This window comes from Xenopus laevis, chromosome 1L, assembly GCF_017654675.1.
Source record: "Xenopus laevis strain J_2021 chromosome 1L, Xenopus_laevis_v10.1, whole genome shotgun sequence".
Taxonomy (NCBI): domain Eukaryota; kingdom Metazoa; phylum Chordata; class Amphibia; order Anura; family Pipidae; genus Xenopus; species Xenopus laevis.
In genome coordinates this window covers 164,047,918-164,074,487 of record NC_054371.1, presented here as the reverse complement: position 1 = coordinate 164,074,487, position 26,570 = coordinate 164,047,918, and the positions used below count along the sequence as shown (strand labels likewise).

Here is a 26,570-nt window from a genome sequence, read left to right as displayed (position 1 = left end):
GGCCCGGTTTTTTTCCATCGAGCACCACAGATCGATCGGCTTCCTACAGCAGAATAAATTGCCTAATCTTGTACCGACTACCAACAGAAACCCTGTAGGGTTACTACCTTTACAGGGCTAAAGAAAAGGTTCACCTCAGAATTTACTTTTAGGGGGTTATTTATAAAGGTTCAAGTTTTCCATGAAAATTTTTTTTCAAGGTTATTTTTTTTGGTCAAAACGGGTTAAAAAATCTCAACTTTTTAGAGTGTCTAAAAAAAAGAAAAACAATTTAAATTTTAGCTGGTATGTATTTTTTTTTTTAGCTTTCTATGCTTTGCTTAAATTATTACCCTTGCTAATTATTTTTTAGAAAGAGCATAGTCTTTGTGCCACTGTTTTTTTTAGGTTTACATCAGCTGAAAAGTATAGGTAAGCCTAAACCTAAAGATGCTGAGGCAAGCAAAATCAGTTTATATCTACTTAGAAACTGCCTTTTACAGTTGAATTGTAGATCACAACTCTTATCGTTCTTGGTTGAAGGAACGTTTATATGTTGAAGGTTGCAAATATACATAAAAATGTCACAAACCAAATGTTGTGATATATTTGTTATAGCTGCATTCTGCTGTGTTGGATTGTAGGGCTTATTTGTAAAGGACAGCTTACCTTTTATCTTTAGGTGTACCACCAGGGTATTACTTCAAGGCTCCATTGGTCCATATCCCATACACACTAGTATATCAGCAGCTAGCAAAACCTGAATTCCACATGTTGCTTTTTCCTCTGCCTTTTAGACTCTAGGGGCTCTCTAGCAGTTATGACACAAAGAGGGATTCTTGCACATAATCCTACACGGTCATGCGCAAAATTTTTGTGGGCAACGGTACACGTTTGTGTTATTGTGCAGCTGTACATTAAAAGGGCAACTAAAATAAGCTTTTTTTAAATAAAGACAAAATTCTACTGTTCAAAAATAATCAATTTACCCTTCACTCCCCCCCTCTCAGCAATCTGTCTTGCTCTGTGTTTGTGCTGTTTTTTTTAAAAAGGATAGTTTGCTCTAATACATCAATGGTCCATGTTCTCATGTTGCCTAGCCCTAGAGCAGGGGTGTCCAAACTTTTTGCAACGAGGGCCAAATTTGGTGAGGTGAAAATGTGTGGGGGGCGACCATTTAGCCTGACATTCTTTGAACCATTAACATCATTTAATTCATTTAAACAAGGAATCGGGTAGCCGTAGCAGTAATATTTGGGCACATTAGTGAAATGATCTGCCACTTGGTCTATACTGCTGCCTGTGTGCTGAAGGTGTTAGTAATAGACACGTACTGGCACATAGTGATGCGCCACTCTCGCATGCGTCTTTAGGGCTGAAGGTGCAATCGAAGTAGTGATGTGCCAGTACAGTAAACTAAAGAAGTATGTGAGAGCGGCGCGTCACTATGTGCCAGTATGTGTGTATTGCTAACACCTTCAGCACACAAGCAGCAGTATAGACCAAGTGGCAGATCATTTCACTAATGTGCCCAAATATTACTGCTACGGCTATGTGATTCCTGATTTCACTGTGCTGGGGGGCCACATTATTATTAATTTCATGATGGAGGCTGAGGGCCAGTGTAAATTTGATAAAGGGCCGCAATTGGCCCTCGGGCTGCACTTTGGACATGCCTGCCCTAGAGCATATCATGAAAGCTATTTGGCACTTGTGTATGTGCCCACACTTACCTCTAGTTCGTAGACTGGGGGGTAAATTGCGTAAAATAAGGCAAGCCAATCAATTTAACTGATTATCTTTATGAAGTTTCTTTTTTTGATGAGATGAAGCTTGAATTAAAAGTATTACTTACTTACACACATAGAAATGTACCAGCTCACTACTTCACATCTTTCTTCTAACTAATGACCTCCCCAATCTACCCACAAAACACAAGTGCACAGACACTTGTGATGCAACTGCTAAGGAAAAAACTTTTTGATTAGTAAATTTGTAAATTAACACTTCTGACTTGTACACCGTAAAATGCTATAGTAATATGACATCCTACTAACTAAACGTGGATTATTCCGTTTTTTTCTTAATATCTTCATCTTTAACCACTGAACTTTGTAGCAGACTTCTGTCCTCCAAAGATCCAAGTCAACAAAGCAAAGTGGCGAAACGTCTGCCAATCTAATGGCAAATCATATTGGGAAGGGGTTTAGTGTTATGAATGTAGTTGAAGGCAGCACCAGAGATATTGTGTTAGGCAGGTTATTATTTATTTTAATAGTTTTTACTTGACTATTGTTTCAGGGGAGGCAATGTTTATGGCTCCCAGGGGACCAAGAGGCAAAAGGTGCTTGTAAAAGTACCAGTATTGCTAGAATTTTTACTTGTGAGCCTGTATGACCATGAAGATGAAGCATTGGTTATCGGCTCTGAACTAAAACTCTCATCTATTCTTCTACTACTAGGTTAAAAATACATTTTAACTATATGGAATATAATTTAGATTGTATCCTCAATGTGAATTAAGGGGAAGGCCATATCTGGTATAATAAGGGTTGACTAAGAAAAATTCAGGTGTACCACTGGAAGGTCTACTGCTCATTTTCAGTGTGCCGGCATATTTTTTAATCAGTTTTGAAACATTGCAGTCTTATTTTGATACCGTTCTTTAAGATTCAAATTTTATTTGGTCAACTGTTGTTTTGCAATATATTTGCAGAGATATTAAACCTGAAAACATCCTTATCGACCGCACTGGACACATTAAGCTTGTTGACTTCGGATCAGCTGCAAAGCTTACAGCAAACAAGACCGTAAGAACATAGAAATTTCTTTTTATCCCAGTATTATTTGGCCAATATATCCCCAGGTCCCACCTAAGCTGAGTAAATAGTGCCTGTATTAAAAATATTTGCCACTAAAGAAAGCACATTTTCAATGTTTCTTGGGCAGAGAGACCTTTGTATAAGCTACCTTCTCCTAATGTGTGTCAGATTTACAGATAAGGAGAAGTTAACTATCCAAAGAGTTTAACAAAGGTTGAGTAATTTTAATTACCTTCAAATACCAACAATTGCTCTGAATATCCATATTCATGTATAAAAATATCAAAGACTAAAATATCAAAGACTAAAATATCTTGTAATTAAAATAAAAGGCAGAATCCGTTTTCAACAGTTTTATTTATGTCTTTAATATTGTACAGAGGTGTATAAGTAATTGCCACAATTCAAAATAACTCTTTTTGTTAAAGGTGAATGCAAAGCTTCCGGTTGGTACTCCAGATTACATGGCTCCAGAAGTTCTCATGGTTATGAATGGAGATGGCAAATCAGCATATGGTCCCGAATGTGACTGGTGGTCTTTAGGTATTATTGCCTATGAAATGATGTATGGAAAATCACCCTTCACAGAAGGGACTTCAACAAAAACATTCAATAACATCATGAATTTTCAGGTACCTGTACATTTGTTTTTCAGTGTGGCCTTTTGTATGTATCTTTTATGGTATATTATGTTTATTGGTGCTTCATAATTCAGCTGTCCATCTGCTTGACCTGGAATTTTTATATAGTATAGTTGCAGTCTATTAAACAAGAATGTCATTGCTTGTGTCGTTCTTTTTGGATTATTAGATATATCAAATCTAGATCAAACAGAAAGGAAAGTAGGTTGTGGAAAACCTTAAAGTGATACAGACACAAAAAAATATGATTAAAAATATTAATGTACATCAAGTTGCCTATAGCTCATGTTGATGGTTTTTCACTGATAGGGCTTCTTTTGTAAGTAATCGTTACTTGAAGTTCTTAAGCCTGTTTTGTCAACCTGACTGTCCCTTCTCAACATGTCAGAGTTTCTAATGCTAACAGACTGCTGAAGCTCAAATATGGCAGCTTCCTCATAGAGGAACATGGGGGATCAGATGGGTAATGTAATAGAATCTGCAAATACTTTTATGGCAAAATTATAGATAGCATGCAAAGACAATATTATGATATAAGTAAAAAAAAAACGTTTAATTTCTGGTGTCAGTTTTTTAAAGGGTAAGAAAATTCTTTATTACTGGCAGGTGCCAATTTGTTACTCACCCTTTCAATGATAATATAATTGCTTAACTCAAACTTTGTGCCAGTACTTCTGTTCCATCACCATCTCTTTCCTTTGATGCGATCCTTTCCTCTACCCTGACCGGTGCACATGCGCAGTGAAGCTAAAAACCTTTCTGAGTAAAAATGTAATCTACTGCACATGCACACATCATGAGGGTTGGAGCAAGGGATTCCTGGGACTAAACAGAAGATGGAGGCACAGACTAGTTCCATTTAGACTACTACTAGCAGACGTGTGCATTTTAAGTCCCTACACTCTTAAGATGTAATTTTTGTTGTCTACATTCAGATCATTACAAAGTTGACATTTACACAAACTATTTGGCAGGGTTGGTTACTCAATAGAGTTTTCTAAATTAAATTGTGTACCTACCATGCAAACACTAAGGTAGCAAATCACTTCCACGAATCAACAGTACAAATTTACAATACTTAGCCCTACATATGCTTAGTATTACTTCAAAATCACAATGGCTTTAAAAAGATTTTGTTGTGGAAAAAGTTGTTTATTTTTTCATCAGTTAATAGTGCTGCTCTAGCAGAATCCTGGTAAATGAAAAATTGCTTCATGTGCAAAGTCGAATGCCAAATGTTTTCAAATGTAGATATTTTGGTTACAAAGACACTGAAAACCAAAAGTGCTGATTGGATTCTTTTCCTTAATGTATATAATAGGGACCCTCCCTATATTTCATCTCTAATCTCCAAATACACTCCTTCACAAAACCTACGCTCTGCTTCTGATCTTCGCCTCACTTCTCCTCTGGTCACTTCTGCCCATTCTCGTCTACAAGACTTCTCTCGGGCTTCTGCTTTTCTCTGGAACTCTCTGCCACAAGCTGTCAGACTTTCTCCTTCCTTCCAAACTTTCAAGCGCTCCTTAAAGACCCATCTGTTTAAAGAGGCCTATTCGTTGTACCTTAATTAATCATTGCTGTATCAAAAATGACAAAGTGTTTATATGATCCTTTTGTCTCAATTGTACCCTAACCTTTTAGTTTGTAAACCCTATTGTACTCTGTAATCCTTGTCTGTTAGCCACCATTTAGTCCCTGTTTGCTATAACTGCAGTAAAGCACTGCGTATCTTGACAGCGCTATATAAATAAATGATGATGATGATGATGATGATGACAGAATCCATCCTGTAAAGGTACTAGTGTCTCTGCTCAAACAAGTTGTCAGTGGCAGACACAAGATACAGTACTTACATGTTTTTACAAAATTAATGTGGACAAGGGGCCAGGACCTGATAGAATAAACCCTATAGTATTGTAAACCCCAGTACAGTACAGTACAGTAATAAATCTATTCAGAAAATCCTCGTTGGCCACTATATCGTAACTGTACAATAGCAAGTTTACAGAATCTCTTTCCTGCATGGTCTTAATAGTTTGACTATGGTCTCTTGCAACCACCCAGTTGCTGCTGACCATAGCTTTGCTAATTACAACCTGACAATCATAGGGCTTCATGTGTTTATATATTAGTACTTTTGTTCCATTTATTATAATGCCAGTAAAGGACATCATTTTTCACATAATAATACTTAAATTTTGCATAGACTTAAAGGGCAGCCTTATTTTCTGTATCATTAACTCTAAGGGGCAGATTTATCAAAATGTGATATTACCACAGAAAAACTCACCCAAATTTTTTTTTTTATTTCTATGGAATTTTATGAAGTGTACTTTCCAATGAAGAACTTTCACCCATTGATAAATGCATTTCTTAAAATCCATTATGAATGAATAGAAAGTGGGTGATTGTTTCTATGCTAAACTGCAGTCGTGTGTGTATATATCTCAAACAAGGGAAAGTTGTGCTCACCACTAATTTTTAAAAACATTAGGTGGGGTGCAATGAGGCTGTGACCACAAAAGATTCTTGTATTTGTGTGTCTCTCTCTGTGTGTACGTGTATATATATATATATATATATATATATGTTTTTTTTGGTTTTGCAGCGGTTTTTAAAGTTCCCAGAAGAGCCGAAACTTAGCAGTAATTTTCTTGATCTGATTCAGTCGTTGATCTGTGGCCAAAAAGAGAGGCTGAAATATGAAGATCTTTGCTGTCATCCATTTTTTTCTAAAACAGACTGGGATAACTTACGAAACAGTGAGTATGCAGCAAGGCTGACTTTTTATGTACTAAAAATGTTATTTGTTTTTAAACTTACATTTCTCATAACAGAAAAATATTTTTCACAGTAAATGTAAAAGGTAAATTACCCTATTGATACATTGCATTTGTGATTCTTCTTTTACTGTCTGTATTCTGGAAACTTTAAGTACTAGTCACACACAAATGGTCCCCAAAACACCATGCTGCTCGAGAGGTTCCACTGTGTGCCCACCATTGGGAAAACACATCTGTAGTATCATGAAGTGGAAAAAGCACAAGCCGCCAACTGTCTTTACTGTAATTAATTATATTTTTAACACAATATGCTTTGAGGCACAAGGGACACTTTCTGAATTGCAAACTTCACAAGCAATGTGCAAGCCTTATAAACCCACCCCCACAAGAATTGTGCTCACATATAGGGGCACATTTACTATTGGTCGAATATCGAGGGTTAATTAACCCTCGATATTCAACCCTCGAAGTTAAATCCTTCGACTTTGAATATCGAAATCAAAGGATTTAGCGCAATTCGTTTGATCGAAGGATCGAAGGAATAATCGTTCGAAGGATTTTAATAAATTGCCTAGAAAGCCTATGGGGACGAAGGTTTTTTTTAAAGAGACAGTACTTCGACTATCGAATGCTTGAATAGTAGAACGATTTTTAGTTCGAAACGTTCTATTCGAAGTCGTAGTCGAAGGTCGAAGTAGCCAAAAAAATACTTCGAAATTTGAAGTATTTTTTATTCTAATCCTTCACTCGAGCTAAGTAAATGTGCCCCATAGACTTCAAATTTCCATACAACATATTATCTTTGATCTTGTGTACTATTACAGCATCTTTATATTATATGTTGTGAAATTCATATAGACAAATACAAGAGGTCCTCTGCACTCAACCCATTATCAATATATTAAGGTCTTTGAAAATTTTGTGCCTTAAAGAGAAACTGACACCAGAAATTAAACTTTTTTTTTTTTTTTTACATCTATCATAATATTGCCTTTGAAAGCTACTTATAACTTTGCCATAAAGTATTCGCACAATGCTTTCAACATGACCTATAGGTAACTTTTAATGTGCATTCATATTTTAAAAAGTAGTTTTTTAGTGTCAGTATCACGTTAAGCTACTAAAAATGCCTTACCCTTTAAACAAAACAGGGATTGGTTGTCCATCAATATGCAATATATTTTAGCTGGCCAACTGCTATAATGAATAAATTGAATTCTTAATGAATCAGATGCAAGTTGAGTATAGGATTGGCCATACCAGGGATGACTTTGACGTAGTTGGCCATCTTAAATATATTACACTATATGGACAAACAATCCCTGTTTTGTTTAAAGGGTAAGGCATTTTTAGTAGCTTAAGGCACAAAATGTTTCAATGTCCTAATATATTAATAATGGGTTGAGTGCAGAGGATCTCTTGTATTTTGTCTATATAGAGAGAGAGATATATGTCCATATGTACAAGAGAGCGACATAAATATCAGAACGTGCAACTTCCAAATCTGGTTATTTATGTAATAATTTGCTTGTGCTAAGGCAAATAAAACATCTGTCAAGATGCCTAACTTTTGGCCAGAGACCCCTCCTGAAGGTTCATGGTTAAATTATATTTGGAATGGTCAAATAATTTATTGTAATAGGCCCATTGTTCCTATACTGTCATATTGCACGTTCTTAATGTACAATTAATATATCTATATATATTAAATTATATTGAAATATACTTACATATAATTAGCCATAAGAAATATCACTTTGTGTATGCATTCAATATGGCTAAATATCAAAATTTAGTTGTGAGCATTCTTAATAATAGGTTCCATACCTGTATTTGATAGACATGCATCTCTTAAAGGAATTGTTTAGTGTAAAAATAAAAACTGGGTAAATAGGCTGTGCAAAATGAAAAATGTTTCTAATATAATTAGTTAGCCAAAAATGTAATGTATAAAGGCTGGAGTGACTGGATGTCTAACATAATAGCTAGAATACTACTTCCTGCTTTGCAGCTCTCGGTTTACACTGACTGGTTACCAGGCAGTAACCAATGAGAGACTTGAGGGGGGGCCACATGGGCCATCTCTGTTGCTTTTGAATCTGAGCTGAATGCTGAGGATCAATTGCAAACTCACTGAACAGTTTTGTCCCATGTGGCCCCCCTTCAAGTCACTGACTAACTCAGACTTAAAGAGCTGAAAAGCAGGAAGTAGTGTTTTTTCAATGTACCACTGGCATAAAATGAGACCTAGGCAGGATGAGTCAAGGTAATTTGCAGAATCTCTCCAAGATAACCTCAGTTTGTTTTGGGAGCAGCCTGTTATATTGCTTCTGACCCTGAGCACAATAAACATCTCATTGCAGCAATGTTAGGGTGTTTTGTGTCTGTGTTTTTTCTTTTTAATCACACTTGTTTCTTTGAATTGTATTGATTAGATGTTGTTTTCAGTTAACCCTTTAAACTAGTGGGTCAATGCTTAATCTGAGCCCCTCAGGTAGTGTTATGATTATACCTTACTAGAACCTTGCTTCCATTTGAGTTTCAGTATTTATAGGATTTTTTAATTTAGTCTGGACACCTGACATTTTCCATATGCACACATATGAGGGTGGGGATGCTGAAGGATCCTTTACAATAAAAAATGAAGATATATTGGCTAAACTTTCTTGTCACTAGAAAGCTTGGGACTCTGAGAATAGTGAAGCAGGGGAGAATAGTTTGTGCTTGACTGTAATGTTCCCACTGACCTGATGACCTCTATGTTGACAAGAAATCTCCTCCAGGTAGTTATGAGTTTTTTGAATGTAATTATCAACCTTGTAGCATCAGCTTATATTACCGGCCAACCTCATTTTCTGCTTGATAATTAGTGACAATCCTTAAGCTTAGCTTCTCAACAGCAGCTCAGAGCTCACTGAGCACGTGAGTGTCGCAGACACTTTCCAAGATGGTGACCCCCTGTGACAAGTTCGAAGTCTTGGATCATTGCTGCTATTGAGAAGCTGAATCTTAGGCTGGTGCAATAAGTTCAGTATATAAAAAGTGGCATTTTAAGCCATATTCATTTTTAAGGGTTTAGTTCTCCTTTAACTTTCAGGTTTCTGGCTCCCAGTTGAGCTAAAAGCCTGCTATAATGTATTTTAATCTGGTACTGATGTTTATCTGAGTTATACCGTTTTTTTTCCTTCATATAAATTACATTTACTGAAAATGTTCCACTGAGTAGTTTTGCAATTTTCTATGTTTTAGAACGGCATTTGCTGTTGCCAGTTCAGGGATCTATATCTGATGTTTTCTCAATCAAGTGCCTTCATGTATAGGGTGCCCTACATATTTCCACTGTTATGTTATAGAGTGTAGAGGAAGGGCCATCATTCCCTAGCCCAGTGCAAACATGCAACATACAATAGATCCTCTGATTTTATTTGTCTCAACTAGTTATATCATGAAATTTGAAGTTGCTTTTGGGGAGTGGTGCCCAAAAACTTCATGGAAACCGAGAAAACATAAGAATGTTTCTTCTATAGGATCCATTGTCCAGAAACCCATTATCCAGAAAGCTCTGAATTACAGAAAGGCCATCTCCCATAGACTCCATCTTGTCCAAATAATCCAAATTTAAAAAAATGATTCCTTTTTTCTCTGTAATAATAAAACAGTACCTTGTACTGGATCCCAACTAAGATATAATGAATCCTTATTGGAAGCAATGTTTTTCTAGTAGACTTAAAGTATGAAAATCCAAATTATGAGAAGATCCAAATTAGGATATGATCCTTTATCCGGAAAACCCCAGGTTCCAAGCTTTCTGGATAACAGGTCCCATACCTATACTAAACATCTGACAGAATGTACCAGCATCTCTGTCTTAAATCTGCATTGGCCAGTAACCATAGCAAGATGAGTTGCCATACTGTGTATGGCCCCTCATACAGTATTTTTCCATTCATTCCATGGGCCAAGTGGTTGGCTAATGTACAGAATTGCCATGTGTAGGGACGTGTATAGGTCCAATAGTGTGATTTAGAATAGTGGAGCTTTTGATGATTGTGGAACTTGACCACTTGATTGGTGGCACTAGGGCTTAAGACTGGGGTTGTTGGTGCTAATCCTGGGTTATTTCTGAGTATATATTCTGGAGATGGTGTGGCAGTCCACTGCATCAAAGCACCCAGTTGTATATGAACTTGTTTTATTCGCTTGCTACTTGGTGGCCTCCTGTTTTTGTCCATGTAAGCTATACTCTCCTTATTTTGGAACTTCTTCATTATAAGATCTGTTACATAACAGCTGATACTACACTACATGTCCTGTGTTCCTGTATGGTGGAAATCATAAAGAAGGGACTCCACTGGAGAGCAGGAAAACTCCTCTGTGTTATTAAATTAACCTCGCCCCTGCCACAAAGCCACTTAACTCTGTTCTGAATAGATCACTGCAGAATAGTTTGAAAATGTCCACAGGCCTCTCCAGAGTGCATGTTTTCTGTATATCCATTCACCAACACAATAAATCAGTAAAACAGACAGCCTATTACTTGTGGTGAGAAAATCAAGCATACACTGTTGCTTGGACAGAGGACAGATTTAAAGGTCCAACATCACACCCAGTGTTTTATGGCAACATTCTCAATTTAGCATTAATGTATGGATTATACCACTTCTTGGTAGAAATCTCCACACTTCGAAAAGTCTCCTGTTTTTTGGCACAAGAAATTAAGTTTTGCAATTTCTGCTGTGTTTTCAAGAGATAATGTAAGAGATAATACATTCTGGTATCAACCCTTAGCAGTGAGGGTGACAGCCTGCATCTGACGTTATAGCAAAAAAAGTCCTGCAGCGGGTCGGTTACCCACAGGTTACCCTCAAAAACCTGCTGTACCCTGTGGGTAGAAGTTCCGGGTGCGAGTATAGATGCTGGTCATCGGGTTGCGGATAAGGTACCTGCGGGTCGGGTAGCGGATCCAAGCAGGTAAGAATACGGATCTGGGTTGCGGGTACAGGTCGGGTACAGGTTCCAAAAAATGGACCCGCGCAGGACTCTAGACTGTGCTGGACTTATTTTTTGTAAAAAAAAATCATGTAAAAATTGTATTGTATCTTACTACCATGATACCATGACAAGTATTTTAGAATATTATCATTAGCATGCAAAGGGATGCTCAGCATACCTGTAAGACTTCCAAAGTCAGGTAGTAGTGGCTTAACACTGTAAATTCTGAGTGTGAGCAGCAATCCAATTTTCTGCCCCTCTTAATGCTTTCTACACTTAAAGGGACAGTATATCTCCTTGTTTAACACAAGTCGAATGAATAGGGCTTGTGCTGAACATGCTTTTTGCCGGGTTTTTTTTTTTTTCCCACAAAACAAATATGCATTTTGTAAATTCTTGAGCTGAACACAGTAGACAATGAAATGAAAACTGCTCTATGTTTGGTCCTTGCAAGTTAGAGGATTAACTCCATCCCTTCACCCAGGGGCGATTCTGGCTATAATGCCGCCTGAGGCGGCCTTCTTTCGCCGCCCCCACCCCTCCCCACGGCACTAACCTTTATAGCGCCGGAGAGGGCAGGGGCGGTCCGCGACGCTTAGTGCAGAGAGCGCAATAGCGCTCTCTGCACTAGAAGAGCCGAATTTCCGGTTTGAAAACCGGAAATTCGGCTCTTAGTTACCAGGAGCGGCATTTTTGCCGCCCCTGGCAACCAGGGGGGCGCTGCCGCCTGAGGCGAGTGTCTCAACTCGCCTCATTGGTGGAGCGCCCCTGCCTTCACCCTTTTATTGTGGCTTTTGTTGGCAGGAGTCAAGTATTCACAAGCCATATTTATTGCATTCATGTTAACCAACGAGTTATGCTGCCCCAGTTATTATGCTGAAGGGACTATACTAGAAGAGATAGCAAAACAAAACAAAAAAACTCATTAAAACTCATTGCAGCCTACCTTCAGCAGGGTTACATCATAAAAAAACCCTAACAGGGAAACTGATTATTATTATTTTCCCTATAAAGACCCTCTGTGGTTGAAATGTGTAGAGTATACCTTGTTATATAACCCTTTGAGAATAAAATAATTTTTTATGTATTGATCCCTTCTAATATAGTACTGATATTTATTTGGGTCAGTAAATGGATTACCTCTTGATCTACACCTCACCTGTAATCTCATTCTGCTCTGTGGGTCTGTACCGAGATTATTAGGTGCCATGCTGAATGTAATACAATTACCAAGTGCTGTTTTTCCCTTGTATTTTGTATAGTTACCTGCATGGTTCTAACTCGATGGACCCAGATCCATACCTCACATTTTAACCAGCTCAAAGCTGTTCTCTGGCCAACCACCTGCTGCCCTTAAACACAGAAATGTCATAAACCCAAAACTGATTTTTGATGTCTTCTAAAAGCATGCTGAAGGCTGGATGAGGGAGCCAAAATGCCGTTGCGGGTCTGACTTGCTACTGACACCTGTAGTTATCTGCCACATACTTACCCAATACTCCACCCCACTGTTTGTGGGTACAAAGCCTTTGGTTGATAAAGCAACCATTTTTTATCATAATTTTTGCCAGAATGTTAAGATGAGAAATTCCCAGCCATTTTTCAATTTCCGCCATTGCTACACAGCAGCTTGTTTATATGAACTATAGTTGTCTTTGTGAAGCAAACAGATCAGTTTTACCAGTGCAGGGCAACACTACATGATATTTTCATTACTTTAAAACACTTTTGTTTTTTGGTGTTACTGTTCCTTTAATTGACCGTTTGTCAAGCATCTTCTGTAAAAAATGTACCAATGATTGAGTGAAAATACTTCTGTTTCTTAAAGCCACATCAAAATTAGAGAAATCATTTTAATTTTTATGGAGTCCTTCTTGCCAAGCACTCTTTATATGGGTTACTGCTTAAATTATCCACATTGTTTGGTTGCATTATTTAAATGAAATAGGGAATATAAAAACAATTGTCCATATAGTTTAGAAAGAATTGAAATGACAGCATTTGCTTCAACAAAATGGTAGCTGTCAAAAGTCCTCATGCAACTCAGGTATGCACATCTACATTTACAAATAAAATGCAAGCAATTTGTAGTCCTTCCAGCATAACTCACTGAATCTCCACCTGTGCTGGGAGCTTTAGTTTTACATTTGGAGAAATAAAGATTATCCAACCCTTTATTGAATATTGCCTGGCAGCTCATAACACACTGGTTTATTAGAAAGTAGATGAATTTTAACTTGCATACAATACATGTGGCTAGCTGTATTATTTCTGCTGAGAAGGCTTTTTTTCAATTGCATAATTAGGGTGATGCCAAGAGAATGAATTGCAGATGGTGGTATTCATTCAAATTTAAATTAACCTCCTTGGGCCGACTGTGCTGCCTTTTTCCCCCTATTGTTCCCGCTCGCTGTGCAGAAATTAGCTGCTGTGTCCCAAATGTTTGCACGAAAATGGCTATTTCTTGGACTCCTATCTGTTGTTAGATAAATTTGTCTAGTAAAATGCATAAAGTCTACTGTTCGATCACTGTCATGTCAGAAAGATTTTGCTGTTCCTCGAATCAGTTATAACATTTTTAATTGGGTTGAAACATGGCATAACTGAAATTAAATTCTATAAACAAGCTGGGGGCCAGCCCATATAGAGTGTGAACATTTCTGTTCATATCCTATTGGCTTGAGGGAGATTTTCTTCAGACTCCATGGTAACGGTATTAGCACACCGGAGTTTCCTGCACACAACAGTGCTTGCTCAGACTGCTAGATGAGGAGCTCTTCATTCTCTCTGGAAACACTGCTTGTTTTCTGTAAACATGGCCTCCACCCCCCACCACACCACCACCTCTGCAATGTCACTTGTAAATTCTGCATAAAATAAATGGATTCTCAATATTTGGCTTTTATCTGCATATATTCTACTCTGCAAAGCTAAATTTTCCCATACCTTTCATTCTTGCCCTAATGATGGAACTGTCCAATATGGAAGCTGAATGCATTTCTTTAAAATGTATAATCCACTCTGAAGGAGAGACATTGGAATACATGTTTCTGCTTTAATTGATGAAATAATAATGATGCTAAAATCTGTGCTGATATTTACATGGGATACAGAGAGAAGCCCTGGAGATGGAAGGGTTAATATCTTGTTGCTGTAATACGATTTCATAGCAGTGACTCAGTCTGCCAGTTCCTGGGAGAACAGGGGCTGCAGTGCTAGTGCAGCTAATGATGAAGGTTTCTTCTCTGGCTTGTAATCCAAAATCTTTCTCATTCTGACCAGCTCCTCCTCCGTTCGTTCCTACCTTAAAGTCTGATGATGACACCTCAAATTTTGATGAACCGGAGAAGAATTTGCGGATTTTACCTTCTTCATGCAAGCTGAATTCTGCAGGTTTCTCGGGTGACGATTTGCCATTTGTGGGGTTCTCATTCATAAAGGCTCTGGGCTTGCTTAATAAATCTGAGTAAGTAAGAAAATTCTGTAACTGACATGGTCCTAGAATGCATGATAATGTGGCCTGCTGTGCTATTTGTAGTCTATCTGCATCACACTACCCCTGCTGACATTAATACGTAAACATGCAGCTTTGCTTTTTCACATATAGCAAGATGTAGGGAATCTATAAGTGGATGTTTGGGTCCTTGAGTGAAACCTAGAATCATAGCAGTAAAAGGAAGAGTCTCATAAAGACTAACATTTACTAGAAATAATTGAAATAATATTTCTCACTAGCCAATAACCCTTCAGTACTAGCAATATGCCTGCGATCTAGCAGTCATATAGCGGGTTAATGACTACACTCTAGTACTACAGATGATGCCAGGACTTCAACGTGAAAGCTGAAATATGTTGCATCTCATCAATTCCTATAGAACTTTCATGCTGGAATCACATGAATCCTTGATTTAAAAACTGTGTTCAAATGCAGCCAGATCTCATTGGCATACCGTATACTCTTGTTTGTTCAGGCCGAATTAATACTGCCATCCATGTTCCCATACATTTATGCCAGAATGTAAGACAAGCAAAAAAAAAAAAAAAAAAAAACTTTATGCAGAAAGGGTGGATCCACTCTGTGGCTATCTTGGTAAACATGCAGGGAAACAGCACTGTGCGTTAGCATAGTGGTCCAAATGGCACGGAATATGTAGTGTTCTGATTAGAAATTGAGGGAGCGGTTAAATGGACCAGACAATAATTTGATATTCTATACAAGCTGTTCATCTGCATGGTTCCTACAGCAGCAGAATTTACACAACTACTGAAATGTAGCCTGCCATAATGTTACCTTGCTAGCAAGCTGCTAATGTTTTGCTCTGTTGAAACACTCATTTTTAAATTTAGATTTGACAGAGCAAATGCAATTCATGACTACTAACCCATTTACTTTATGATCAATGCTTAAACACGGAATGTTTCAAGGGGATGTGCAAGGCACTGCTTTTTCTAAAGATTATACTATCGATATGGGTGTGTCTGTGAATGGATATGCTAACATTTGAAAGCTTTAACCCTTTTACATAAGCTGTATTAATTCATTTAAGGCTGAGTAGTGGAAACTGGATGTTTTATTAATAGAAATGGAGAGACTTGTTTTCTAAAGGGCAAAAGTAAAAATAGAATGTGTTTGCCAAAAATGATTGTTTGGTACATCATCATCACTTTACTAAAAGTTTTGTTAAATTAAAGGGATAATGTCATGGGAAAACATGTTTTTTTCAAAACGCATCAGTAAGTAAGTGCTCCAGCAGACTTCTGCACTGAAATCCATTTCTCAATTTTGAAATCTGACATGGGGCTAGACATATTGTCAGTTTCCCAGCTGCCCCAAGTCATGTGACTTGTGCCTTCACTTTAGGATGGAACTACTTTCTGGCAGACTGTTATCACTCTTACTTAATGTAACTGAATCAGTCTCAGTGAGACTTGGCTTTTACTATTGAGTGCTGGTCATGATCTACCAGGGAGCTGTTATCTTGTGTTAGGGAGCTGCTGGTTACCTTCTGTTGTTAGGCTGCTGGGGGGGGGGATGGTGATATTCCTCCAACTTGCAGTACAGCAGTAAAGGGTGACGTTTATCAGAGCACAAGTCTTATGACTGGGGGCAGCTGGGAAACTGACAATATGTCTAGCCCCATGTCAGATTTAAAAATTGAATATAAAAAAATCTGTTTGCTCTTTTGAAAAATGGATTTCAGGGCAGAATTCTGCTGGAGCAGCTCTATTAACTGATGCGTTTCCCATGACAGTATCCCTTTAACATCTCATTGGTGAACATTTACATCTATATACCAATTTACCAAGAGCTCAAGAACAAATTTTCACCAAGAGGAATTTCGCCAGGTTTAGTTTTGCGAACTAGCATTATAAAGTTTAGGCAGACACTTTTGGATTTCATTATCGACATAATTTCCTAGAAGTTAAGATTTTCGTCACTACAGTTGTATAGGGAAAATATGCTGCTCAATTTTCAGTATTTATGCCAGCAAAATTTTTGCACATTCGATTCGTAACAGTATAGATAGGATTTTAAGTAATATGCAATCTCCTTGTGATCTGCAATCTGACATATTGAGGTAAGACAAGGAAAAATTTCACACTTTAGCAAATACTGTATGTCCTTGAGACCCCAGAAATGCCAGACACCTAGGGATCTTGGGAATGGTAGTTCACAACATCTAGAGGATTGGAAACCTAACATTCATTTTTATTGCTGATACATTGACCATAGGTAATCTTGATTTCCAGTTCAATGCCTTAAGAACCTTTAGAAAAACCCTTTAGAAATGTCCATTAAATGCTGGTAATAATGTAGCATAAAAAAAAAGCATAACTGATGATCATGTAAGATGTAGATATCACACAACATCCATTTTAAGATACTTTGTTATGTAGAGTTTGTGGACATGGTTTTTTTTTTTTTTTGGTTCTATAATTTTAATGTCTTTTTTGTATACTAACAAATATACAAAACATTTATATAGAACCCACAATAATTTTTTTATAAGGCTTATTAAATGGGGTCATGGAGACCTACCCTTTATAAGAATATATTACTGGAAGTACCCAACCATCCTGTTTGCTTCTGTGACTTTATATTTCAAATCTAAATATCCCTTCCAGTAGTATACCTAATGGAATTTCTAAACATATTAACAAAGACTTGTCACTTTCAAAAGACATACAGTACTAAGCACCAAAATCTGACCTTGTTTCAAATTTGTCTTAAAGGAGAAAAAAACCCTGTACCCCCCCACCCCAGGTAGACCCCCCTCCCCCCGATGAAATGCCCGACACTTTATACTTACCCCTTGGCACAGATTCTGGCAGTGGACTTTACGGCATCCATCTTCCGGGTCCTCTGTAAGCTAACTGGGAGATCGGTATGTCGGCGCATGCGCAGTTGGAGCAGTTTGACAACTGCGAATGTGCTGAATTGGACGGAAATTGCAGATCTCCACTCAGCTTCCAGAGGACCCGGAAGATGGCTGCATGGAATTCCGCTGGCAGAATCTGCACCGAGGGGTAAGTATATAAAGTATGGGGCATTTCCCGGGGGGCAGTTAGGCTGGACTGAGGGGGTCTACCTGGGGTGGGTTTTTTTTTTTTTTTATACAGGGTTAAATTCTCCTTTAAAGGGATTGTTCGTCTTTAAATTAGCTTTTAGTATGACATAGAGCAGGGGTCCCCAACCTTTTTTACCCGTGAGCTGCATTCAAATGTAAAAAAAGTTGGAGCGCAACAAAAGAAAGTACAAAGTTCATGGAGGTGCCAAATATGGGCTGTATTGATAGCCCCTATGTGGACTGGCAGCCTACAGGAGGCTCTGGTTGGCAGAACACACAGTTTTTATGCAACAAAACTTGCCTGAAATTTAAAAATAATTACCTGCTTTGAGGCCACTGGGAGCAACATCCAAGGGGTCGGACAGCAACATATTGCTCACGAGCCACTGGTTTGAGATCACTGACGTACAGAGTGGTTTGTGGACACAATCTGCAATTGGTTTTTATTTTTTGCGGTTCTTGAGTTAAGCTTTTTATTCAGCAGCTCTCCAGTTTGTAATTTCAGCCATCTGGTTGCTAGAGTCCAAATTACTCTAGCAACCATGCATTGATTTGAATAAGAGACTGGAATATTAACAGGAGAGGGCCTGAATAGAAAGATGAATAATACAAAGTAGCAATATCAATAGATTTGAAGCCATACCGAGCACTTGTTTCAGATGGGGTCAGTGACCTCCTTATGAAAGCTGGCAAGAGTCAAAAGGCAAATAATAATAAATAAATCATAAAGACCAATTGAAAAGTTGCTTAGAATTGGCTATTCTATAACATACTAAAAGTTAACTTAAAGATGAACCACCTCTTTAATTTTTCTTATACAGTGAATATTTTGTGCATAGATTGTTTCCATTAAATTGATTATTATAGTAACATAGTAGAGAAAGTCTTTCCTGACTCCCAAGAGGCTAATTGGACCAGTCCCAGAATGTTCTTTCGTTCTTTTAAGGAATCCTTGATTGAAACTGTCTAATAGATCTGCTAGAACTGCTTCAGGAAGAGACTGTCACAGCTCTTACTGTAGAAATTAAAAAAAAACTTTTTGCATCTTAAAGGAAGGGTGACCCAAAAGTTAGGCACCCCCAGTGATTTTATTTGCATACCTGATATAATGGGCTGCTCTTATGTACTTATGAAAAAAGCATCAGAGAATTTGTTGGTATATTTATACATAGTTATTATATCTAACCATAAGCTCCTCTTCTCCAGTGTAAACAATCCTATATTGCCCATTATTTCTTAATAACTGCAGCTTTATATACCATTCAACTGAAATGCTCTTCTTTGGACTTTTTTCATTTCATTAATTTCCATTTTAATAACAGGAGAACAAATTTGAACTGAATGTTTTAGATGGGGCCTTACCAGTTGTGGTAAAGTGGAAGAATTTCTGTATCTTCCCATGAATGCATACCCCCTTTAATACAGGACAATATATTGCTCGCCCTTTCTGATGCTGCTTGTCATTGCTTGCCACAGCTAATTTTATTACCCCTGGTATTTTTCCATCAAGGATTTACTTAAATTATGTCTAACTTCAAAAAGCCTTATATTTATAAATATTGAATCTCATCGACCAATTAGCCTCCCAAATTTCCAGTGTGTCCAGATACCCCTGCAGGCATGGCACATCTTGGATTTACTTAATTAGCGTCAGCCACCTTCAGATGTAAAAAAAGTTGGAGAGCAACAAAAGCATGAGAAATGCTACTGGGTGGTGCATAAATGCTCATAATTGGACATTTGGTAGCCCATATATGGACACCTGTTTTTTATTTAACCAAAATTTGCCTCCAAAGCAGGGATCTAAAAATAAGCACCTGCTTTGAGGCCACTGGGAGTAACATCCAAGGGGGTTGGTGAACAACATGTTGCTCACAAGCTACTGGTTGGGGATCACTGCTGTACTTCACTTTCAAAGTTCCTACTAAGCAATTACTTTTGTTTGACATAATCCGTCCCTCATAAAACCATACTGATTACTACTGCTTATCATTCTCAGACCATAATCTTGAATATGAATATTACAAATCTTCAAATAACTTGCCCACCATAGACGTTAATTGGCCTATAATTGCCAGGTTCAGAACGTAATCCCTTTCTAAGTGTTGGCATTAAATAAGCTTCTCTCCAATCCTTGGGTACCATTACCATAAGGCAGTCTGAAAAATGAGCAATAGTGAGCTGATTTAAACTGAACTAAGCTCATTTGAGGGTTTATTGGTCACATTAATTTTGGTTAAACATGTAAGTACTATATTTTGTGCCAGCCACTGACAACTTGTTTGAGCTGAGACACTAGTACCTTTACAGGATGGACTTTGCACATGAAGCAGCACGTTCTCATTTACTATTCTTTCCTTTTTGATTGTTGCTTTACAAAACTTATCATATTTATAGATCTTAACAATAAGAGCATCTGTCCCCCAAGACTTGTCATTTTTATAATTCTTTCCTCTTCAGTCTTGTTTGTTTACATGACTAAAGCCACAGGGTGATCCTAAACTTTTAGGAATGAATTTAAAGCAGTTTAATATCATTTTAAATGATGATTCTATTTTTTTCTGTGTTTTTATTTGAAAACCTACTGTCCACATCTTACCTGTTAAAGTAATGATCTTATGGTGTTTAAAGGAATTAAAGTGATATTCTGAGACAATTTGCAGTTGGTTTTCCTTTTTTATTTGTGTTTTTTGAGCTATTTAGCTTTTTATTCAACAGCTGTCTTGAGTGCTATTTCAGCATTAACAGAATCAGCCATCACAATCCACATAGGGGCTACCAAATGTCCAATAACAGCTCTTATTTGGCACCCCAAGAACATTTTTCATGCTAGTGTTGCTCCCCAACTCCGTTTACTTCTGAATGTTGCTCATGGGTTCAAAAGGTTGGGGATCCCTGCTCTAGTGGGGTGGCCTCTGGTGTGGGGATTCTTTTTATGTGTTAAATGTTCCCCCCTGCTATCTGTCTACAATGCCCTCTAAAGTACTTGTAAAGAGTTATCATGTCCCCTCGCAAGCGTCTTTTTTTTTTTTTTTTTTTTTTTTTTCAAGAGTGAACAAGCCCAACCTTGACAGTCTACCCACATACATTAAACCTTCCATCCCTCTAAAAAGTTTAGTTGCAAGACTCTTTACTCTCTCCAACTCATTTATATCCGAAGCATTGCATACTCCAGACAAAGCCTTACTGGGGACCTATAAAGAGGCAAAATTATGTTTTCATCTCTTGAGTTAATGCCTTTTCTATGTAAGACAGTACTTTATTTTCTTTCGTAGTCACAGAATGACATTGCCTGGAATTAAATAAATTGTTAAAGTAGTGATTCCCTTTAAGTTAATTTTTAGTATGCTATAGAATGGCCTATTCTAAGCAACTTACAATTGGTATTCATTTTCTATTTTTTTATAGTTTCTAAATTATTTGCCTTCTTCTTAGGACTCTTTCCAGCTTTGAAATGGGGGTCACTGACCCCATCTAAAAACAAATGCTCTGTAAGGCTACACATTTATTGTTATTACTACTTTTTATTACTCCTCTTTCTATTCAGGCCCTTTCCTTTTCATATTCCAGTCTCTTATTCAAATCAATGCATGGTTGCTAGGCTGGACTCCAGCAACCAGATTGCAGGCAAATATTCCTTAATTTAACCATTAACCTTCTGTGTGTGTGGTACTGTATCAAATGATTTGGCAAAGTCTAAGTAGTTTACATCAGCTGTAATCCCAGAGTCAAGGTTCCCGCTCATATTCTCATAAAAAGAAATACGCACAAAACTATGCTGGCACAAACTCATAGTAGTATTATTTGCAATGAAGTCAAGTATCTCATACCTTAATATCACTTTGAAAAGCTTTCCTACCACTGATATCAGTCTAAACGGCCTATAGTTTTGAGGCTGAGAACAGGATCTCTTTTTTGAATAGTGGCACCACATTCGCAATTCACCAGTCTTTTGGCACCTTGACAAACCTCACCAAATCCTAAAAAAATAAGTAAAGAGGTTTGGCAATCACAGAGCTAAGTTCATTTAGTACCCTGGAATGAATACCATCCGATCACGGACCTTTGTTTATCTTTTATCTCTTCATGTTCTAGTCTCTTTTGAATGTTTTCTTCCGTAAACCATGCATCATTAGTTGAATTACTTCAATTGGTACTATTGAGAAGGAAACCTTCATTAGCTGGTTCCTTATTTGTGTAGACAGCCAAAAAAATAACAGTTTAGAATATCTGCTTTTTCTCTGTTCCACTGACCCCCATCTGATACTCAGGGTCATATCCTATCCTGCTATTGTTACTACTCCTTGCAATACTCTTTTCTATCTCTTTTCCATTTTTGCACCTTTTGTACCTCATAAATCATATAGTTAATGATTTGTTAGTAAATGACTGAAAATACTGTTCTTAGCTCCACCATCACACTATTACTGCGAGTCACTGACAGATTGCCCTGCCCTGACTGGATGATTCCAACAGGAGGAGGCAATTTGCACTGCTGCCACATCATGGTTGGGTGTCTGCAGAGGGAACACACTCATAAACCATTTACATCTTATAAACTGTAGGAAATAAAATATATTTTTAAAAAATAATTATTTAGCATCCATTGCAGTTCAGTGTTTTTTGTATGTAGGGGCATTTCCCTTCAACAGCTATATCTGATTAGAGAACCACTAAAAAAACTTTTTTGACACATTTTTGACATATATCGGTGATCCCAAACCAGTGGCTTGTGAGCAACATGTTGCTCACCAACCCCTTGGATGTTGCTTCCAGTGGCCTCAAAGCAAAGGCTTATTTTTGAATTCCGGACTTGGTGACAAGTTTTGGTTTCATAAAAACCAGGTGTACTGCCAATCAGAGACTTTTGTAGGCTGACAGTCAACACAGGGCTACCAATCACATCACTTAGGAACCCACAGGAATTTTTCTCATTCTTGTGTTGCTCCACAACTCTTTTTACAATTGATTCTGGCTCACAGGTAAAAAAGGTTTGGGATCCTTGACATATAAAACAGTAGATAAAGAAAAGGTGTGCAGTTAGGCCTGGAATCTTTTTTTGGTTATCTGAAAATTAATTAAGAGCTTATATATTCAGCTGTCCATTTGTCTTTGTGCATTTGTTTTAGGTCCATTGCATCTGGTCTGGACTCTCCAGCCAAGGTGAGCTCCATGGAGAAGAAGTTATTTCTCAAGAGTAAAGAACTTCAGGACACACAGGACAAATGCCACAAGGTATTTAAATCAACGGTCGGCCTGCCTGTTTGCTGCAGAATTACACATCCACTGCTTACGTGGGAATCAAGAAAGTATTTTTGTTGTTTGGTGCGGAGAGTATTTTTCCACCAGCTCTCTTTAACCTTACAAATGTGTTCAGGCCTTGAAAATATTTTTGTTCTCATTACTTTCAACTGACTGCTCTGGACCTTCAATAGTCTATCTTACAACAAGTGTGGGCTACCTCTATTTTGGGTGAGGAGAACACATTGCTCGTTGTTGGAGAGGATAAGCTGTTGCAAATTCATTTTTATTCTTCCTAAACTGTAGACATTCAGTGCTTGTGGATAGAAAGAAATAAATTGTTTTATTTTTTTTGTGCGGAACATTTTGGGCAATTTACTGGATATTGTTTACACTCATCTTGGAGACTTTCTGAACTGCTTTCTCCTTGTTTATATGAAAATGAGGCAAATCATCTTCTCTTCAGACTTGGAATTGGGATAATTCTAAAGGGACATTAACAGGTGAAAATTACTGTATCTTTCTTACAAAACTCTTCTCAGTGAGGAGTTTCATCGGCTACTATTTAAATGTGAACAGCCTGATTGTGGATGACTTTGAGAGTCCATCTTGTAGAAGAAGTGAGCTCGCTGTTGGCAGTTTGATCAGTATATGTGGCAGCATCTTTTTAGAAAATTTTCTTTTGCTCGCAAGTTAGCAGGAAAAACTTTACAAGTTTACATCCAGTTTATTTTGTGTATATTGCAGATGGAGCAAGAAATGACGCGACTCCATCGACGGGTTTCTGAAGTGGAGGCTGTTCTCAGTCAAAAGGAAGTTGAGCTGAAATCATCTGAAACTCAGAGATCTCTTCTGGAACAGGACTTGGCAACCTACATAACAGAATGCAGCGTGAGCATTAAATTACATTCATTCAAAATGATTTCCATCTGTGATATTCTTTACAACGCAGTTAAACATTACAGTAATTAGGAACAATTAGCCATAACAGTTCCTCTGTAGTATACCAAGAGCTTAGCTCCTTTACATAGGAGGTATCACTATTTTGTCAGGTATTCGAATTTTAAAAAGTACCTTAAAGGCAATATAATTATTTGTATTATTGAGTTGATTAATACTCCAAATTTCCTATTAGTTACCTTTAACTTTTTTTTTTACCTTTATTTTTTTAATGTGCATGTTTGTTTTGCATATTATTTGCATATAAATTGTGTTTTTCAAATAATTTTATTGTTAGCAGAACTACTAAGCATTTGCGTAGCAGGAATGGAAAAGTATACACTATATGCGTTTATAGAATGTTGCACTATTTAAAGGAACAGTAATACCAACAAATGAAATTGTTTTAAAGTTATAAAAATATAATGTACTGTTGTCCTGCATTGGTAAAAGTTGTGTGTTTGCGTCAGAAAGACTACTATAGTTTATGTAAACAAGATACTCCTTAGCCACGGGGGCAGCCATTCAAAGATGAAAAAGTGGAAAGAGCACAGGTTACATAGCAGATAACAGATAAGCACTGTAGTATACAGTGGGATACTACATAGCAGGGCCGGAACTAGCGGTAGGCATAGTAGGCATGTGCCTAGGGTGCAAAGGTAGGGGGCACCAGGCACCGACCTTCTCTGCTGCCTACCCCATGTCTGGTCCCCTCTCTCAGTTAATTTGCGCTTGTGGCGAATTTGTGTGCATGTGCACAAGCAACAATTTGCACGCATGCTTGCTTCCAGCCTGGCCTGGCTCTGCTACGTAGTGTATCTGTTATCTACTGTGTGTCCTGTGCTTGAATATAAACTATAGCAGTGTTACTACAGCAAATGCAGCACTTGTACCAGTGCAGGGCAACAGTACATTATATTTTCATTACTTTCAAAAAATGGATCAGCACACTCTTTTGCTAGTGAACGAATGCTTTTTTTTTTTATTGACTATCTATCTATCTATCTATCTATCTATCTATCTATCCTATCTATCTCTTCAAATGGCAAATTAGTCTATCTAATTGTGTGTTTTGTACTTTTCTTTTTATTGAGTTTACAATAAAATAAATTGACTTGACAATTTGACAATCATACAGATATATCTTATGCAAATCTATGCAAATGTTGTTCAAACATTTTCATAAGAACAAAGAACCGTAAACAAGAAATTGTTAAAACAATTAGACCTGTTTTTTCATTCAATTAAAAGCTTGACAAAATAGATTTAAGAATCCAATCAATTTTTGTTACCTAGTATAAGACAGTATAAGATTATGTGAATGGTTTAGCCTCTAGATCAGGGGCCCCTAACCTTTTTTTTAACTGGGAGCCACATTCAAGTGTAAAAAGAGTTTTTGAGCAACACAAGCATAAAAGAAGTCCCCTGGGGGTGCCAAATATGTATTGTGATTGGCTATTTGGTAGCCCCTATATGGATGACAGTCTACAGTAGGCTTTGTGTGGCAGAACACCAGGTTTCCATGCAACTAATACTTGCCTCCAAGTCAGGAATTCAAAAATAAGCTCCTGCTTTGAGGCCACTGGGAGTAACATCCAAGGAGCTGGTTGTTATGGATAAAATTATTTTTGTTATCCTCCAGCATTGCTTTTGCACTTTTAAATAGTTGCCCTAAACTTTACTTTCTCAAGCTATTGTAAGAATGGAACTTCCGTCCTGTTCTGGTGTTGATAAACATTTCTGAACTTAAATGCTTCCTGACTAAAATTTTTAACTTCATATGGAACAACAAGTCCCAGAGAGTAAACAAGAAAGCTTTACATAATAGGTCTGCCTATTCTACTTTATTATTATTATTATTATTATTATTATTATTATTATTATTATTATTAATAATAATACACAGCCCATTTGTCTGCATTGTCTCTCATGTGGTTCCCATTGGATAGATATAGAATACTATTTTTGTGTTCCTTGCAGTGCAGAAGTTATGCTTTAGACCAGGGATCCCCAACCTTTTGAATCCATGAGCAACATTCAGAAGTAAAAGGAGTTGGGGAGCAACACTAGCATGAAAAATGTTCCTGGGGTGCCAAATACGGGCTGTGATTGGCCATTTAGTAGCCTCTATGTGGATTGTCAACTTACATTGAGGCTCTGTTTGGCAGTGCACCTGGTTTTTATACAACCAAAACTTGCCTCCGAACCTGGAGTTCAAAAATAAGCTCCTGCTTTGAGGCCACTGGGAGCAACATCCAAGGGGTTGAGAGCAACATGTTGCTCACGAGCTACTGGTTGGGGATCACTGCTTTAGACTCAACCAAAATGGCTGGTACAGACCATTAGCCCATGCCTAAGCACCACCGTGACAATCTTGAATAGAGTTACATTTTCTCCAGGTTTTATGTCTCCCAGGACTCCTGCAGCACCTATATTCCAAACCCCATTATTTACCCCAGGGTATAACTCTGAACTATTAAAATGGTGGAGCAACAATCCATTGACCAGGCTAACTCACTTTTTTAAAAAATATTTGACAACAATTTTCCAACACAATTGTCATAGTAATATCCTGAGATAATGCATCAATAAGGTAGGAAA

The 26,570-nt window shown here is 37.5% G+C and overlaps 1 protein-coding gene across 7 annotated transcripts in view; it reads left to right on the top strand.

Annotated features, from left to right (window-relative positions):
* cit.L (citron rho-interacting serine/threonine kinase L homeolog) overlaps nucleotides 1-26,570 on the top strand; it is an 87,253-nt gene that overhangs the window by 18,697 nt on the left and 41,986 nt on the right. For all 7 annotated transcript variants that reach the window (XM_041566318.1, XM_041566304.1, XM_041566317.1 and 4 more), the window contains 6 exons: nucleotides 2,696-2,789; nucleotides 3,230-3,433; nucleotides 6,054-6,207; nucleotides 14,503-14,686; nucleotides 22,919-23,024; nucleotides 23,778-23,921. In XM_041566318.1, coding sequence (XP_041422252.1) covers nucleotides 2,696-2,789; nucleotides 3,230-3,433; nucleotides 6,054-6,207; nucleotides 14,503-14,686; nucleotides 22,919-23,024; nucleotides 23,778-23,921 — 886 coding nt within the window. The remainder of the gene's footprint in view (nucleotides 1-2,695; nucleotides 2,790-3,229; nucleotides 3,434-6,053; nucleotides 6,208-14,502; nucleotides 14,687-22,918; nucleotides 23,025-23,777; nucleotides 23,922-26,570) is intronic.